The 18,620-nt window shown below is 36.9% G+C and overlaps 1 protein-coding gene across 1 annotated transcript in view; it reads right to left on the reverse strand.

Annotated features, from left to right (window-relative positions):
• SMG1 (SMG1 phosphatidylinositol 3-kinase-related kinase) overlaps positions 1–18,620 on the reverse strand; it is a gene marked incomplete at its 3' end in the record, with an annotated part of 41,392 nt that overhangs the window by 10,916 nt on the left and 11,856 nt on the right. Inside the window, exons 5-25 of the mRNA XM_009080959.1 lie at positions 16,846–16,904; positions 15,921–16,134; positions 14,995–15,120; positions 14,828–14,900; positions 14,070–14,167; positions 12,391–12,564; positions 11,174–11,398; positions 10,421–10,522; positions 9,720–9,989; positions 8,982–9,112; positions 8,259–8,420; positions 7,669–7,787; positions 6,836–6,923; positions 6,644–6,745; positions 6,050–6,190; positions 5,554–5,753; positions 5,117–5,313; positions 4,255–4,422; positions 3,290–3,444; positions 2,111–2,256; positions 1,269–1,470 (exon numbers count right to left, since the gene is read on the reverse strand). Coding sequence (XP_009079207.1) covers positions 1,269–1,470; positions 2,111–2,256; positions 3,290–3,444; positions 4,255–4,422; positions 5,117–5,313; positions 5,554–5,753; positions 6,050–6,190; positions 6,644–6,745; positions 6,836–6,923; positions 7,669–7,787; positions 8,259–8,420; positions 8,982–9,112; positions 9,720–9,989; positions 10,421–10,522; positions 11,174–11,398; positions 12,391–12,564; positions 14,070–14,167; positions 14,828–14,900; positions 14,995–15,120; positions 15,921–16,134; positions 16,846–16,904 — 3,152 coding nt within the window. The remainder of the gene's footprint in view (positions 1–1,268; positions 1,471–2,110; positions 2,257–3,289; positions 3,445–4,254; positions 4,423–5,116; positions 5,314–5,553; positions 5,754–6,049; positions 6,191–6,643; positions 6,746–6,835; positions 6,924–7,668; positions 7,788–8,258; positions 8,421–8,981; positions 9,113–9,719; positions 9,990–10,420; positions 10,523–11,173; positions 11,399–12,390; positions 12,565–14,069; positions 14,168–14,827; positions 14,901–14,994; positions 15,121–15,920; positions 16,135–16,845; positions 16,905–18,620) is intronic.

Below are 18,620 nucleotides of genomic sequence, written 5' to 3' on the forward strand. Positions count from 1 at the left end.
TTTTCCCCCCACTGCTCTACATTAAAAATAATTTGGGCATAATTTTGCAGAACTACACGAAAAATAGCATTGAAACGTTAAGAAGCTGAATGGCTCAGAAGATTCCAATGTTCAATATTCCTGTTACTACTCACTGAAGAAGGAATTACCTAAGTATCTGAGAAAAGAAACAAAAAATTAGTATGTGAAAACTCCACTTGCTACTGAATTATTTCCATCCTCATTACTACAGAGAGTTTCTTTGCCTGCTCAGGGGGAAAAGAGTCAAAGTGCTGTTCATCCTCAGGAATTCTTCACAGGATTTCTCTGATGATACAGAATCCTACTTCTAGTAATTATCTGGATGAAAACTACCTCAAAGCAGTCAATACAACAACACCTCTGCAACAGCACAGCATTTGTGATGTTTACCACCACAAGTACGGTGAGTTTAGTTTACAAAACCACAAATGCTAAAAAAAAAAAAGACACATTTTCACATCCATGACATGTATTCACCTAACAAATTAACTGCACAACATCAAGCTACTACTGCAGGACTGCCCCTTCCTCTGACACAACCTGTCTTTTTTCAGACCTGCAAGACTTTATTTCACTGTTTCCCTCTATGCTTTTATTTTCAAGTCAAGAAACCTCAGTCAAGAGGATTTTACAATGTTTACCACAACAGAACAAGAATGGAAAGTAATCAAGTTGTCAAATGAAAAGAAAGGACCTTAAAGGACTATTCAATGTCACAACTATTTTTCATGAACCAAACAAATATCAGGGGTCAGGAAATAAAGACACAAGCTACAATTCTAAATTCCTTTGAAAAAAGAAACAAAACAAAGAAATTAAGCAGCCAAGATCACTCCCTTCCTATACTTTTCCCATTAAATTAATGAATTATTTTTAAGAATTGTACCACTGAAAGGCATTTATTTTTGCTATCATTTAAGCTGGATGAAAGGATGCATCTTCTGCCAAGAGAGACAGAAAAAATTTGGCATCTTTTTCCTTCAATGAAACATGTTTTTCTGGAGTGCTAAGAAGCCTCAGCAGCCAGAAACCCACAGCAACTATTTAGAACCATGTTAACATCTTCACTTATCTGTAAATATCATGGCTAATTTTCCACCCTCCCAAGAACACAACTTTCTCCTTCACACACTTCTGTTTAAAAACTGACATCCAGTTTCTAAAATCCATAAAAATTCAATACTTCAGTTTTAAAATAATAAACTCTAAGGTACTGCTGAATAAACTCATTATAATTATATCCTTACTTTATGTAGTTAAAATCTGCTTTCAGATTGATTGAGGTATTACTGTTGCTTTTCTTCAGTTCATGGACCATGTTCTGCCACTCCTGAACAGCAGCCCAGTCCGCAATGGAAATGTAACATTCACAGGCTTTGTTTCCCAAGTAGTTTATAACTTCAGGTGAAGAGTCACTTGGCTTAGTCAGAACAGTTTTTCTAGTTTCTCCTGTGAAATGAAAAAAATTTTGTATATGCACACTTAAATTTGTATTTTAAAATAGCAATTCTATTACACAAATGTAATTTCTATGATTTTGTCGAGAAAAACAGTGAATTACAAAAATAAATCATAGTTAGACAATGTTTACAGTATTCTTCCACTGACTCTTTTGCTAAGAAACAGAACCTTTTCAAAGGAGGTTCTGGAAAAATTTAGTCCTTTTCTGTAAAAAAGCATCAAAACAGAAAAACAGAACAGCTAAATTAGGAACAAAGAAGGTGGTTCTTCAAACATGAAACAGAATACTGCAACCAATTCCTAGTAGTTAAAACCTCTGAGTAACCAGTGCATTTATCACACAATTACGGCATAAATACAAATGTTTTAGAATTAAGTCAGTAAGTTACAAAATATTTTACCTATTCTTTTTAGTTTCATTCAGCTAGACCTCAGTACTGCAAACCCTCCCAGCTACACATACCATTGGTTTCAACAGTTTTAAGTAGTTCAGTTTAACTGCAGACAGAAACAGGTTTTCAGATTTCAGAGTCAGACATTACCATGGCTACAGATCATTGCATGTTCTCATTTTAGGGACACACAGCTACAAACTATTTCTCTGAAGAAGAAAACAGTAAACACTGACCATTCAAGGAATGCTTTGGGCTGGCATTATTCACACTGTTTGAATTGGCCAACTTCAGCACACTCTTGTCAAAGCCTGTGATGCAGCAATCCACTCCAGTCATGGAGCAGAGGTGCTCCTGGTACTCTGCAGTTGCTTTTTCAAACCTTAAACAGTTTAATATTTTAGTCAGCATTTTAAAGAAACAGGTTTCGTAAACAGACTATTTTATATAGCATAGGATAAAAGCTTGTCCATTCAAGTTTTAATGTCAACTTCAAACCAAGGACATACAGAAGGAAATAAGTGAGTTTTGTACTTGACTGTCACACTTTCTACCTGAATGAGTAGAGCTGAATACTGATTTCAGAGTTTTGTAGAACTGGGGCTAGAGCAACAATTCACACCTTATAGCTGACATTTCTGAGAAACTTCTCACCTATTACAAAACTGCACAAGATTTTTTTAAGGAATCTTAAAAAAACAGGGGAAGATAGCTACAAAACCTCTCTTTGCTTTGTGCATGGATTTTCACACAGCAGGTAAATAATGAAAGGTGTCCCTTCTTCATCTCATACAGAAGAGATATAATAATACAGTATTACTTTCAGGAGATGAAAACACCAAAATGAAGGCACACCCTGTCTGGAACAGTGACCTACTTATTTGTATCTGCATCCAAAGATTCTACTGAAATAGACACAGATGCCACTTTTTCAAAGCTGAGCTAAAGCTGCAAAGCAAATTCTTCTCCTGGCAAACAATAGACACAGGTGCCACTTTTTCAAAGCTGAGCTAAAACTGCAAAGCAAATTCTTCTCCTGGCAAAGTGAGGCAGGTAACCAGACCATGAATTGGTCAGAAACCTCTTTAGGAAATATTTAAATTGATAATATTTTGCAATGGAAAATTAAATACAGTATGAAAACAGTATTGCTGTGTATGAAAAACTAGGATAAAACAATTTAGGAACACAATTTATATCCAAATCCTGGTAATTTAGTTAAAATTAGTAGTTAAAATACAAAAAAATGCTGGATACATTAAGGTATTTCTGAAGATACCATGACTTTAATTGACATGGAAATTACATCAGCAGCCTTGACTCAGGCCAAAATTTAAAAGACTCAGAAGTATAACTACTTGTAAGCAGGACAAAATGTCCAAGTTTGTAACATTCAATTATTTGAGAAAACTTACCTCCCTTCTGCTTGCTGAGCTACAGAATTGATCCAGGAGAGACTCTTCCCAACTACAGCAGAGGACCAGACAGCAATACCCTGAATAGCTTCAGGACAGTGAAGCTCACATAATGCTTCTACCAGCATCATAATTGTCACTTCCAATTCATTTCCCTGAAACCAAACCAAAAGCATTATTTAACAAAACTCATATAAAACTATAAATACATATTATATGAGTAAACATTTGGGATGGTGATGCAGTATTTCATCATATGCATCTACAAGTGAAGTGCCCCTCATATCCATTCATTGTATTGCTTTTGGAAAAGCAGGGAAGCTCAGGTAAGAGCATATACTGTGAATCCATGGCCTGAATGGCAAGAGTGAGCAAGCACTATGTGATGGTTTATACCTAATGGGAATTCATAAAGGAGCAGGAAGCAACAAATATCTATCAAACCTTGTTTGATAAAATATTACAGCAAATCAAGTCATGTACTGAAGAAACTCTTCATACTTTTCAGAAGGCTTTAACCACTTTATCCACCCATCCCACCCCTGCACTTAGGTGCTAGTTACTTAGAGAAGAAAGTTACACTAATGATATAATCCCCCTCCTCCTCATACCCACAGATAAGCAAAGACACTATACCACCACAAGTTTTGGAAGGCCTCATACTAATGCAACACCAGTTTCCAAAGGTATAAGCAGGACCTCCCACTTGATAAGAAACTGGTCAATTCAAACTGTGAATGAACTACAGTATTCACTTCTGTGAAGTATTCGACCACACATGCACAGTACACCCTAATCTCCAACCTAGAGTGTCAATACAGAAGCACAAGTTAAAAATGTGACTTTAAGTAACACAATCTTTTACAGACCAGCTGGTTTCATAACTGCTGACTGCCTTAGCTTAGCTCTTTAAGAATATTGTGGAAATGTTTTGCAACAGGCTCTAGAGTTTGGAAAGAGAGTACCTGAGAGATACTATTATTAGTTTTCATTTCTGTGAGTAAATCAAATCCATGCCTGACTGTCACAGCAGGCTGCCCAGCCAGCAATCCCACTCTCATGATGGAAAGTCTAATCCGTGTCAGCCAATCTTGGCAGGTCTGACGATTGGTATAAAAGAATGTCCTGATAACCTTTGAAGACAGAAAAGAAGTTTCACAACACCATTCTTCTGCAGGAACCAAAACAGTTAATATTAAGTACATAGTATTCATAACAAGCAAAGATAGGAAGATTTCTTTTCTCCTGCTGATTTTTCAACTGAGAGGTGAAGAAACAGCTAAAATTCTGGGTCATTAATTTCATGAATGCAGATGGTGTGAAATCACACGAGGCAAGCAACTGGCCTGGCACACTGGCAAGCCAAAAGTCCTGACATGAACAGACTACAAATTATATATTACTGTCATGCTAAAGTCTGATAATTAAACAGCTTATTTCAACAGGAAAGATGCTCTGCAGTTAGAAATACACAAACTGGTGTGTTGTTTACAAATAATACTTAACATTCCTCAAAGAGCAATTTAGAGCCTCAAATAAGTGTGTTACTTTGTAACAAGAGTGCTGACAATCTACAAGTAAGTGACTGCCACAAATCAGACTTCCGACAGACTTTGTATCACCATTCAATCTGGGACTCCAGAAATAAAGCCTGGTTTAACATGCCCTCTAAGAATAAGCCAAAGTCAAAGCCAAACTATTTTAAGACTCTCAAACTTTGCTTGAAAGTCTTTCTGAAGTTCCACAGTTAAGAACTGAACAACCCTGAAAACACTGTTCATTCAATAGATTGCTTCAAGTAACATCAGCACTGTAAGAGAGACAAACCTTGGGGGGAGAGGTAAGGGCATTGGCACATCCTTCATATGCATTGTACATCAATTTTTCCAAGTTCTCCAGATACTGCAGGAGGAGGACAAGCCTGAGCTGGTTGCTACTGTGCCCTTCGTCGTTGTCTGCAGTAGTCCACTGGCTAACATCCTGATCAGGGTTTAATGTATGTGCTGCAAGGCTCCTAATAATACCTACATATTTGACCAAAACATGGGGAAAGGAGAGTTAACAGATGGCAATGTATTTAAACAAGGCAAGGGATAGCAATGCTATTTCTCAAAATCTATCAAAAGTTATCAGTAATTCTGCAACATCTTTAAAATCTGTCATCCCTGAAAATAAAGCCATTGTGCTTCTTGGCTTGGACATCAAGACCTTAGCTTCACCATCTTAGAAAAAAACAAAACATCAAACTATTTTTTTTACTTTACCTTCAATTGTCTGAAACGTATCTTGGGCTCTGCCCAGAGGAGTTCGTAGCTTTGACAGCACAGTGAACTGAGCTGCTTCCCAAACAGCCCATTGCCAGAGCACAGCATCAGTCTTCAGCAGGTTCCGAGGGATGGTTGGCTGATCTCTCTTATCTATTCTTTGACAGCTATAGAATAACCTTTCTAACCAATTATCCTTCCTGAAAGCAAACATCAGTACGTTAACACAAGTTCACAGGTTTATACTGTACACACTTCACCTTCCTATTGCTCTCAAATACATCTCACTAAATTATTTCCAAGCAGCAATGTACATAGACAAATATGCCAAAAAGTTGTTTAAGACATTTCTAGATACTTAGAACCATTTAAAAAAAATTAAAGTAAAGCAATATAATTTGTAAAGAAAATGACAAAATTTTAAACTAAATATAACTTGGAATTGCTTATTATAAATTCAACATTCATGGATTTCAGTTTTACAAGAAGTTCTTACCCAGTTCGGTGAGAGTTTCCATACAAAATAAAACTAATGACATCAGAGAAATCCTGCGGGTGGAATGTGTTACTTGGAGCTTTGCTCATATGACTTCTTATAGCCAAAGAAATTTCTTGTATTTCTGTGTGGGTACGGTTACTGCAGGAAGAGGGGGAAGGGGAAACAATCCATGCTATAATGCACTTGAATAAAGCAAATAAAGTTGTGCAAAAAAGTTATACACACAGACATATATGCAATGAGTGGAAATAAGTATATGCTTTGGCATTAAGACAAAGTGCTCTCAGAATTCAGGTTTTCAAGACAAATTGTAGGACATAATATTGCTGAAAGTCCGGATAACATGGACCTTACAAGAATACATATTTGCTGCAAGAAGTGATGCATAACTTATCAAATTTAATTACTTTGTGTACTACCTACTGTTCTTAAACCTGTACAAAAGTAGAAGAGATAACAAGACACTTCGCACTTGCTGGTTTTATATTAGGACAGAATGAAGACATCCCACTGGCATTATTTTTCAGCTAAGTGCCAGTCAAGAAAAAAATGAAACCATTCTTTACATTGAATTTCATCAGAAGAACTTACCTCAACACAACATCTAAAGGAATTGACTTCAGAAGTTTTCCAAACGTTTGCCTTACACGAGCACCACTGTGCACCAGTTGGACACGGCACACATCAACACACCTGCAGCACCAAAAAGGGAAAAGGTGCTAAGATCTCCTTTAATAGGAGATGTTATTAATTCAAATAACATGCAGAATTCTGTGCAAGTACCTTTGTAAAAGGTCATCTGGAAGGGAGGAAGACAGGGCATGGAGGCTACTACATGCTTGAAGACAAATGTTGACATCTTCCAGAAGTGCTGAATTAAGGAGTTGAAAGAAAAAAAAGTTATTCTTACTAGAATTAACTAATTTCTGCATTACTCTGATTGTGACAGAGCATCTGAAGACAGTTTTACAGCACAGCCAGTGAAAGGAGACACAGACTCTAAGCAATAGTTTTCATTTGATTTCCTTGACTGGTTTTACTATGACAAGTAAATGCTTAGTAAAAAAAAGTCAGTTATGCTGCCAGTTTCACTAACAACTCATGGGCATTTTCTAACTGCTGACAGATAATTCCTTCTATGCTCTCCACAAATTGGCATTATAGATAATGTATCTCAATGAAAAAAAAATAAGGCAAAGTGACTAACTCCTGGCCTTGGGAAGTTACTGTTTGTGCTAGTATTATGCTACTCAAAGGATTTGTTCCCATATTTATGTCTACAGCAATCGAAAGCAACACATCACATTATGGAGTGAATCCAGTGCTTTTGATAAAATAGTAATTTGTGACTGGGAAACTCATCTCCCAAAAATATCAGTGATGTGTCAAATGTTATTTGTAAAATGGCATTTTAAGAAAACTGCTTACATAAGTAACAGACAGGGATCCACTTGGAAAAAAGTATAAAAGGAGTGTAAGTTTTTGCACAATACTGACTTGAAGCATCCCTAAAGTACACAGAACAAGTACAGTTACTGCTATAGTGGGACAAGGTCACTTATGTACTTAATCACGCAAAGGAAAAGACAGTTAAGTAAAAATATGCAATATCTTACTGTTAGCTAAAAGTCCTTTACAGAACTTATGAAAAGATGGGAGAGAAAATAACGGTGCATAGGTTTCTGATTTTTTCATCAGAAGAGCCACTTCCAAAGCCCACGTTGTAAGTAGTTTCCTTCAAAAAACAAGAGCATTAGTCACTCTGCACTTACAGAGAGGTATCTCCAACATAACAAACTGCTTCATGTTCAGATCAGGCTTATGCTGTAACTCATTTTTTAAACAAAATGTTTCATAACTTTGAAAATGTCCCTACACAGATAGGTGTGTCCCCACCACACTATTTGGTAATACAGGATGGCAACTGTTGTAAAAGGGTACTGCCAGTGAGCAAAGCCTTTTTGTCAGCTAAATCTGATAGCTCTGCTTTTATTGTAGATCTTAGGATGGTTTAAACTTTTCTAGTGTCCATGCATAAAAATGAGCAGCTACATTTTCCACAGATATCTCAATATTAATGTCTAAGAATACCCAAATACTTGACTGGTTAAATTTACCACAAGTTTTACAGGTTAAAATTCTCTTGGTTTCTAAATTAAGGCATTCTACTGGAAAAAAAACTTGTAAGAAATGTGAAGTTACCTACCTGGTATCTTGAGTAAGGTTATCCTTCTTAAGCAGTAGTCCCAAAAGGTTTAGTATGATTGAGAAATGTTTTTTTGTTGCTGTGGTTACAGTACTTATAACTGCTCCATCAAACAGAGAGGGAGAGGAAGAACTGAGGCTACTGGAAATGAAATGGTCGTGCCTGGAAAGGCAAGGAAAAACAAAATGTCAAACAAATCCCAAGTATTTTGATCCTCAGCCTAAAAGAATTGGTTCATGCAGCCCAGCAACCTATTTTCAACCCTGTCCTGTATCCAACACTTACTTAAAACCCACCAAAGCTAAGAAATATACAGAGTAACATTTAAACTAGTATATTCCTTTGACAACATTTTGCATTAATCAAGTCAGAAACCTATTTACATCTGCTGTTTACATCCCATTACCTCTCACAGCTACCTCAGTTACCAAAACAGTAAATAATCTTTCCTTATTTACTTTCAGTAGAGTTTTCCCTCAGTTATTTCTATCCAAACATAAGATTTCTAATCTGCCTTTGAATAGAATGCCAGCTTAAAGCCAGGATATGCTTTCTTGGCTAAGATACAAACTCCCTGCAATTGAAGTAAAAACTGATTAGGGAAGTTTGGGCAAAAGCTTGATTGTAGTAGCCTATTTAAATTCATCCCTCCAACAATATATTCTGTTCACATCAGGCCATTTTAGTGCTCTTAAAATCCTGATGAATTATGAAATGCCATACCTGGAGCAGTGTGAATACAATGTATAGAGTACTGCATACTGGACAGCAGGAAAGTGAACTGCTATGTCACCATGAACAATCATCAGATTTTTACTCAGCAGTGCAAACACAGTTGGCGAAAGGGCCCACATCTGTGGAACAAGTGCAATGCAAGCAAAGAAACAGAATGAACAGGGTCTATTTTTAAGTGCAGTTTCCATAACTTTAATTAGTGTGTTTGATTTTTCCCCATGGGAAATAATTAAACTTTATTACATTCTGACCTTAATTGCAACTATTTTCTTTCTCCATTTTAACCAGTCTGGTAAAAGCAGCTCATGGTTTTATTTGGAAAGGTCTGAATAAAGTGTTTTCCCATGGCTGATAGACTACCAAAGGACACACTGAAGCTGCTTTATTCTGTCTTGATTTTCAAAAACAATTACTATGATGATCTTAGAATCAATCCATTAATAACCCTGATAAGATGCTTAATAATAATGCATATATAATAACTATCATCATAATAATGATAACCTTGGAAACTGCTTCTCATTATGCACCAACTAGAGATACAATCCAGTTATAGTGTTCTCCTAAGTCTTAATACTGGAAGTGTTTCTATAACATAAGTTAGGAGATAAATATTACCATTTTAATTCTACATACGTGTCCTACTGGTCTAATACATTAAGGTATATTTTAAGCAATAAAGTATTTTTCAAAGTTCTTGCACAAGCTATAAGAGTTTTTACTCACCCCAATTAATGAGTTCTTAGCATTTCCAATAGTACTTAGAGCACTGAGGTCAAATATAACAACAAATTTTGCATTATCCACATTGGATATAAGCTTCTTGAACGAGTCATGCTGGATTTCAGAACAGGCCTCAGGAAGATGTAAACTATAGAGAAGACTATTTAGAGCACAGGTCATTTCTCCCAGAATCAACCTGTAAGCAGTCTCCAAAACAGGAATGTTCTTCAGGCTCAATACAGCTTGGTACACAGCAAGGGCTGCTGCAACAACCTTGAGGATATAATCATAGTAATAACTGATTAAACAAAATCATAAAATATACTAATCAGCAATAAAGAATTTTAAATTACTCTTCTCTATCACTAGCCTAGTCTGATACATATATCTCTCTTTGGTTTTCTGTAATTGAGTACCAGTTACTTACAGAACCTATCAATCACTTTGCTGATCACCAACCTAACATACTGAGTATCAAAGTCAGACCAACTAAGGACTTCTCCATCTGGAGTGATGACCAATTTACCCATTCCTTACCAAATCTAAATGCTAAACCCAAGAACTAGCTATATCTGCCTCTTCAGAAGTTCCATGGATGTTTATTTAGGTTAAAAAATATTATTAACAAATTTTTACAGCTTAATATCTTCCAGGAACAGCATGAAGGCTGTGGTAATACACCTGGAAAAGGCACTTCCTCTTACCTCTCTCTCCTTATGATAACGAAGAACAAGTAGTTTAGACTCTGGTATAAATAATTTCTCTACAAATGATGATGGTAGTTTTGTATTTATTTGTTCAACAATCTGGGGATAAAAACCAAAATGATAATTAGCTTTACCTGAATTTTCGTTCATTATTTAAGACAAATTAAATACTGGGTTTCTAGTTTATAAACAGTTTCCCAGCAATTCAAGTATTTTGTATTTGCTTGCCCAAAATTCACATTCAGAGAATTAGTTATTTTCAGGCTCTAACAGCACAGCTGAGAAAGTTGTGTGATTAACTTTGATCAATGCAGGATTAAGAATTTGTGACCTACACATTAAGTGCTGTTTTGAAGAAGTTTGACTTCCCAGATCATAAGTATATAACTACAACATATTAGGCACTAAGATTCTGAACTTCTTCAGGTGGTGCTAACAACTGCACAGGCCAGAGAATGGTACTGTCCACCAGTCAAGCCAGACATGAAAGGGAGAAAAAGGAAAAAGCCCCAAATAACAACAAAACAAGCACACCAGGAAACAGGAGCACTCAGGCTAAAACTAAATGCCACTTCATCAACAAACCAAATGCATAAACAACCTAGCAGCATAAACTTTACAGATAAGCAGCATAATAGGAATTTCTTGCTTATGATCAGGAAGTAAATATTTATCAAAAAAAGAGAAAATAGCTTAGAAAAAAATTTTTTTACATGCAAAACCCCCAGAATAATAAAAATATGTACAAACCAGTGTCAACAGATTCAGGACTGAAATGACATAATCAGTGCAACAAGTCTGACAACTCTCCATTTGATCTAATCCATATGTGATGACCATGTCGCAGTGTATGGTCATGCTTGGATCTAGGCTGCCAAGTAAAACCCCAACACACTCATTGGCAGCTGTAAGTACAGCTTCAGAAAAGAACACTTGGTTTGCTGCAGTCACACATCTCATTACTCTGTACAGCACCTGGAAAATTAAAAACACAGCTGACTTAAACTCCATTATAAAGAACTAAGTACTACATGCTATTTTGTTACATTCACATCCATTTGATATCCTGTCCCATCACCTGCACTGCACCTTGCTCAACTCTATTCTGACTTATGCACATCATGGCATTACACTTCACAAGTGCAAGAAAATACAAATTTTCAATTGTTTGGTTTATGATTCAAAGACCTAGAAAACTTAAATTCATTATTCACAATCCTGTTCAGTGCCAACTGATACCAACAAAACTCCTCTTGTAAAAGACAGACTAGTTTTCTGGAGCTTTCATCACAAGAATCCTCTGCAGATTAAGGCAAAAGTTACATAACTCTCTTGTCTTTAACTGGGAAATCCACACAGTTGTTTATTCAAAATGTTGTGTCCTTCAGAGAATTCTACAAGGGCATAAACTCCAGTTGTGCAGCTCAGGCAACAACATGATTTTGACTACAAGTATTTATATCTTACCTCCCTCTCTCCTGCAGAACTGTAGCAGCTACTTAGCATACTATACAGTATTTATTCTGAGTTTACACCATCCTATACTATAGAACAGGATGAGCTTGCTGTAAGATTGGATAGATACAATTTCAGCATGAGTAAAAAAGACTCGTTTTTTTAAATCGAACTCACAATCTGAATTCAAGTTCTTATAGCATCATAATTATCTGAATAAATGGTAACATGGTTTCAACGACTAACAAGCATAAACCTAACCATGTGAAGTTCAAATGCCTAAAAAAGTTAGTTTCTGCTATATGACTTCCTAACACAATCTACACCTTCATATTTGATAAAACTACTGTAGCATATTTCTTTGAGAAAACTGATTTACTCATAGCTAAGAAGATACAGATTCATGTACAATTTGTAAAACCTAAATAAACTGAACAATGAATTACATAATTATACGGCAAGAAATCATGTCAGGAATGAAGGAAAACAGAAAGAAAAACTTGAATTCTTACATCAGTTACATATGCTTCTGTAATTGGTGGTCCTCTGATGGGGCTGAAGCGCTCCCCAATGCTCCTCACCACAGTACTGAACACCCGAAGAAGTGCAGCCAGTTTGGGCAGTGACACTGAGGGAGGAGGAATATCTTCATCTACTGACTCCCCAGAAGCCACATGGCTGAGGTCCTACAGCACACAAGGTTCATGCATCAGTGCACATCATTAACTGCTACACATGGATAAAAGACCAAAACACGAGACTGAAAATACTTCATTTATTTTCCAGACAATACTATCCAATGATAGATGGACTTCTCCAATAACTGTAACCACACACACATCTGAAGGTGGGATATAGGCACACAGGGGCAATGAGCAGTCATAGAGCAGTAATAAAATGCTGCTCATTACTTTAGCCACTGAATCAGAGTACTCAGACTATATCTGGCAAATTAAAACAGAAATTTATCAAGTTCCTGGTCCCTGGAACATAATCATCCATACTGCTGCACTGTTACAACAGCTGTCTGCACTTTTACCACTCTCTAAAAAAAATTCCCATTCACAAACTGGAGTCAGGATGTAAACAGTGTGGTGGGAAAGTCCAGACAAACATGTAGCTACCTTGATCTGGAGACAGAGTTTACTAACAGACTACTGCATGCCAGCTGGCACCAGTGCCTGGGAACATTCCCAGAAATGCTGATCTCATTAGCATAGATGCAGCCTTGGTCTACCCCACAGATAAAAACACACTTGCCGGAACAACCTCCGTCATGACTTAACACATGTTATCTTAAAACTCTGCCCTGACTGAAATACACACATTGACCAGTTCAGCAGAGAAGTTGATATACTGAGATTTACTGCACTGATCTGTGAATCCGAACACTTAAAAGCTGCACCATCAGAAGCCTTGGTGTACATCTAAGTACACTGATCAAACTATTCATTCTGCTTCAAGTGAAACAGATTATGCACAAAGTACAATTTTACCTACAGGATCCTCATATTAACGTGATGTAGTATAATCCAGCTCTAAGTGCATATATACACATGAGCACATATACCTTAAAGGACAACACTCCCCCAAACCCCAAAACTCTTCCTTTAATGACTGCATCAGATAAACTCTAAGCCCTGTTAACCAAGAAAATGTTACAAAGCCAAGACAAAGTATGTTAAATGAATATACTTCAATTTTCTATCAATTCCTGCTACATTTTTTCTGCACAATATAATCATCTACTTTATTTAGAAAAAAAAACCCCAACAAACAGATTTATCACTAGTCTACAGAAGCATTAAAAATCCCTCTCTCCCCCCAGTAGTTACTATAGCTGAAAAACTCTGAAGTTGGACAATTAAAGGAAACACCAAGGAAAGACCATCAAAGGTCTTTATAAATGAAGGTTTGGTCAATTGCTTTTAGTTTTATTGCCACATGATATTCTCAATGAGCAATGGCTGAAGGCCTGGCCATGATACTACTGAAGTAGTTAATAAGAATTTGTGCAGAATGGTCATTCTACATGCACTCAGTACACTCCATAATCTGACTCTCCTTGCCCCAAGAAAATCATGTAATTTTATCTTCTACAGATGTGGCACAGCCATAAGAATCACAGCTGTGGATTTATTAAGAAAACCATAACAGTTAACTCTGATATATGCCATAAAGTCTTGTTTACCTCAGCATAAGCTTCCATATCTTCCAAGAACTGACCCAAGAGTGTGGTAGAAAAAGTAAGATCAGCCACCCAAAAGGGCTCCAAGCTCTGCAGCCATCCTGTATAAAAACACCAGGCCAATTAACACAGAGGAACAAGGTAACCTCAAACATTAAATTTTAGTTGCATATTGCTGAGGGAAAAGTTGCTAAGGTAAGAGAAGGTCACCTGCAGGGAAATTTTAACCTAAGTCTTTCTTTGAAATAAATATGAATTGTATCTCCCTCTTATGTCCTTCTGGAAAATTAATTTTAAGGTTCAGTTCTGCCCCACAGCAGTTAAACATTAAGGACAGAATCTAGGACTAACACAAGAAACATAACAGACTTGCTGGGAATAACTCCCAAGACAACTCCTATAGCTGTAAGAAAAAACTTCCTTGTTCTTTTAAATGCCAGCACAGTATCTTTACCACACAAATTTTCTGGAAGCACTTAGGAGAAAACATATCCTTTCACAGAGAATATATTAAGATCTATAAACTTAGTAAAACTTGTTATAAAGTTGCACCAAAACCAACTGATGCTTAAATGTACCCTGAATTGCATTTTTCCAGATAAAGCATAAAATGGCAAATACAAATTTACTAAAAAGTTAGGAACAAAGCCAGAAACTCATTCTGGTTTTACCTCAACTTACATGTCAGTAGAACCAAACTTGTGTAAGCCAACTCACACCATCTGCAAGCCAGAGCAGACTACAACAGTGGCCAAACTTACCAGACACCTGCTGTGTCAAGGAAGGTTTCTGAGTGTGATCTATGTGCCATCCAACCAGTATGTCCACTGTGTCCTGGAAAGCAATTGTGAAAACAGATCCATTACCCAATTTGCTGCACCAGTATTTCTATTCAAGAAACAAAATACAGAGGACTAACTAAACTTACCCTAAAATTGGTGCTGAAAATGTGCGGGTAGCATCGAGACACCAGAAGGATGCACTTGACACATTTGCACAGTAACTCCGGTGTATCAACATTTTCTAGAATGGTCTGCAGGCTGGTCATTACAAGCTAAAAAGCAAAGCAAAGCCACTAGACATTTCACTTCATTAAAACAACATGAGAGCTATGGTATTAAGAATCATGGATTTATTCAGTGTTGAGCACGTTGCAGCAAACTACTTTGATTTAAACAACAGATAGCTCAATACTCTTTCTGCAGGAAGAAAAATATGACAAGTATCACATGTACTTCATGAAAATAATCACTACAAGTGGGCATTTGCTTGAAATATGGCAGACCAAGCTTGAAGGCTTGGGGGACACTGTTCTCTTTAGTTCTTCAGCCACAGAACAACTAGTTGTTTTAAGTTCCCATTTCTACTGCTGAAGTTTCTTGGCTCTGTAAATATTAAATTGGAGCCCAGACCTGGACATTGATGTTCTACATCCAAAATAACAGACCCTAGAGCTTGAGTAAGTGGACCAGATTTTGTGTGCACACATCCTCTCAGGAGTTTCAGGTTAGAAACTGTAGATAGGAGGTAGCACAAAGATATCAAAAGGTTGGGTTCTGTGTACCACCGCACTTGAGTTCTCCTTTTGGTCTCAACAAGATTATATTTCTTGGATCTGCTATATATACAAAAGGTTGCATCAAAATACATCTCATCCTACAAAGACTTGACATTCCTTCCTAATGTAATCAGAATCAAAGAATCCCATTCAGTCAAAAAGTTCCCTCCCAGACATAATTATATTTACTTATTATGTCAATATAGCATTACTTACTGTTCATTACAGTTTAAAAGTTCACTCAAGCATTGCACTGGAAAAATCATTAATAATCCTGTTTTAACTTGTAGTCTTACCTGCATTAAAGATGAAAATGCTTTCTTTTCTCCTACAGTCTCTAGTGCTTTGTAGGTTGCACACAAATAAAGAAGTTTAACTTCATCTTTTGTGGATGAACTGAATTTGCTAAAAATCCATTTAAAGATCTTCTCAGCCTCATAGCTCAGAGAAGCACAAAGAAGGCCAAGACAGCAAGCTCCTTCCTGTCTCAGTTCTTGAAGCAATTTGCTACTGTAATTTTGAGTAAAAAAAAAAAACAACTTGGGATCTCCAGACATAACAGCAGAACAGAAGAAACTATGAACAAATTAAAGCATTTAATAAAGCAAAAAAATATATGTCTGAATGAAGCTGCTTCTCTCCTACTTCCTGGCAGCAGTGAGGAAGCTAAAATAAAATTCTATGAAGTATTATTTCTATGGAATAAGTCAACTTGAATAAAAGTATGCAACAGATGTGCTGTTGCACTTGCAACACATTATCCAAGGAAAAATTTCTTGACATGCAGCTGACTCTGGATATTAACACTGATCTAAGCACCAAAAAGCCCACACACACCAGAGCTCCCTCTACATATGCTCTCAGTTGGAGGTCAATGAATAAAGCTTGTAAAGAAACTTGAGTTTGCAGCTAGACAACCACAGCAGCTCACTACTACACCTGGGTGATTAAACCCAGCTGAGACACTTCACATTACCTGCAACATCAAACCACACTGGTGCATTCACTTTCTCTTCATGGGAAGTGTACTCTGGACAGGCTAACAGTATTGCTGATACGCCCAAGAGACTTTAATCCCCCCCAATTTCCTTCTGTTCCTGCAGTGTCACACCCATGCAAAATTAGTGTACCTTTCAACCTTTCCCCACTCCATTCCAAACCTAGTGCTGTCATTCTTCTTCCTCTTTAAAGCCTTCCAACTGTTTAGTTTTTCCAGCTTACCTTTCATTGAGTACATCATGAATGGCAGTCAGGATATTATCCAGTTGTTTAACTAGTACCTATAAGATACATAAAAGGCATAAGCATACTAATGACCCAACACGGCCTCCACACCAGGTCCTGTTTACACCCACATTAAACTCACCACTGCCAATTCTGCTTGCCAATAGAATGCTATTATGCTTTCCCTGGCCACTGCAGACAAGCATGAACTATATTAAGCAATACTGCAATATTATCCTAGATGTTATATTTCGTATTTATTTACAGTAGCCATGAGAATACACTGGCAGCCTGTGATCAAGGTTTGTTCTATGTTTAGCTCTTGCTGGTAACATTACATCACAAAAGTAAGACTTGCTATACAGCTCATGAGCAGTGTCCACTGAAAACCAAATCTCTTACACTAATAATCAAGTGTGTCAGCAGAAAATTTAATGGAACAAATAATATAATCTGAAAGATTAAAGTTTCTACTTAGGCAATCCTGAATTTCAGCGAAAGGGAGTACTGTTTTGGGGATGAAACATCACTGATGAATCAGTGCTTCCCAGTAAACATAACCACAAATCCTTGTGTTCCTAACATGCATCAACCCCCACCACATTAGTGAGCTGATTGCAAAATCATACATTAGCTGCAACCGTGTAAGATATTAACGAGAAGTTTCCTGACAAGTTAATAAAAGGATTGGCTCTCTTTTCTTCAGAAATACATTCATCTTGAACACAGTGGATGTCACCCAGTTTTTGCTGCAAGTTTTGAGCAACATCACACAGAGAGAGGTCTCCATGCTTGGCCCCTCAGAATTCACAAAGACATTAAAAAATATGCCTGATGTCTGCAAAAGAGGCTACAAAAGAGACAGGGGAAGGCAACTAGATAATTTAGAAGCTGGAGCACAAGGCCATTAGATGACAAGTGACTACTGACTTTTACTACTTTACTTTGTTGAACACACATTTCAACCCTGAGAAAGAAAAGAACTCTGATAAACTACTCTTAATAGTGTCGAGAACTGCAGGAGCTACTGCTAGGTCAAACACTGTCCATTATAAAGTTTGAGGCTTGACATCATGAATACCACTTGACATCTGATCTTATTCTCACTAGTGAGCTCAGAGAAGTTTAAAAAAAGTTTCTTGGTGACAGGCTTTTAACATTCTGGCCACTAACAAAGTTTGTCACCACTGAGTGAGACATTGGAATGGCAGTTCCAGTATGTTCTAAGATACCAATAAACCTAAATCAAATGCAGTTACCAAAAATAAGACTGACAAAAACCGCACAAAAAACTGGGGGAAAACACAGTGAGAATAATGAAACTAATTTAATGAATCCAACCACAGAATATCTGTAAAGAACATTTACTCCCTAAACCCTTGTAGTAACAGGGATTTCGTTTTAGAGGAAAGCTGAAGTATTAGCTATGCTTGCACAGGGGCTGCTTGCACCTAAGTGCACAGACTAGAAAAGTCTCAATATTTAAGCACTGTGCCTTTTGGAAAAAGCACAATTATCACTGGTTAATTAACACATAATGAGAGAATGAACCAGACATATCCCAGAACTGAAACATCAGAGCACTGCCTGTAAATGAGTGGCAGGGTATTAAACCATCACTTCCTGCTTTTTCGGTACTTGGAGAACTCCTAAGGGGAGATGTGTCAGATACAAGACTAATACTTCATTTTGAAATAAGTAGTATTCAAAATGTATACCCACAGTGGGATAATTCCCTCCCCATCCCCAAGTCCTTAGGAAACACTTGAGGA

This window comes from Acanthisitta chloris, unplaced genomic scaffold, assembly GCF_000695815.1.
Source record: "Acanthisitta chloris isolate BGI_N310 unplaced genomic scaffold, ASM69581v1 scaffold41308, whole genome shotgun sequence".
Classification (NCBI taxonomy): domain Eukaryota; kingdom Metazoa; phylum Chordata; class Aves; order Passeriformes; family Acanthisittidae; genus Acanthisitta; species Acanthisitta chloris.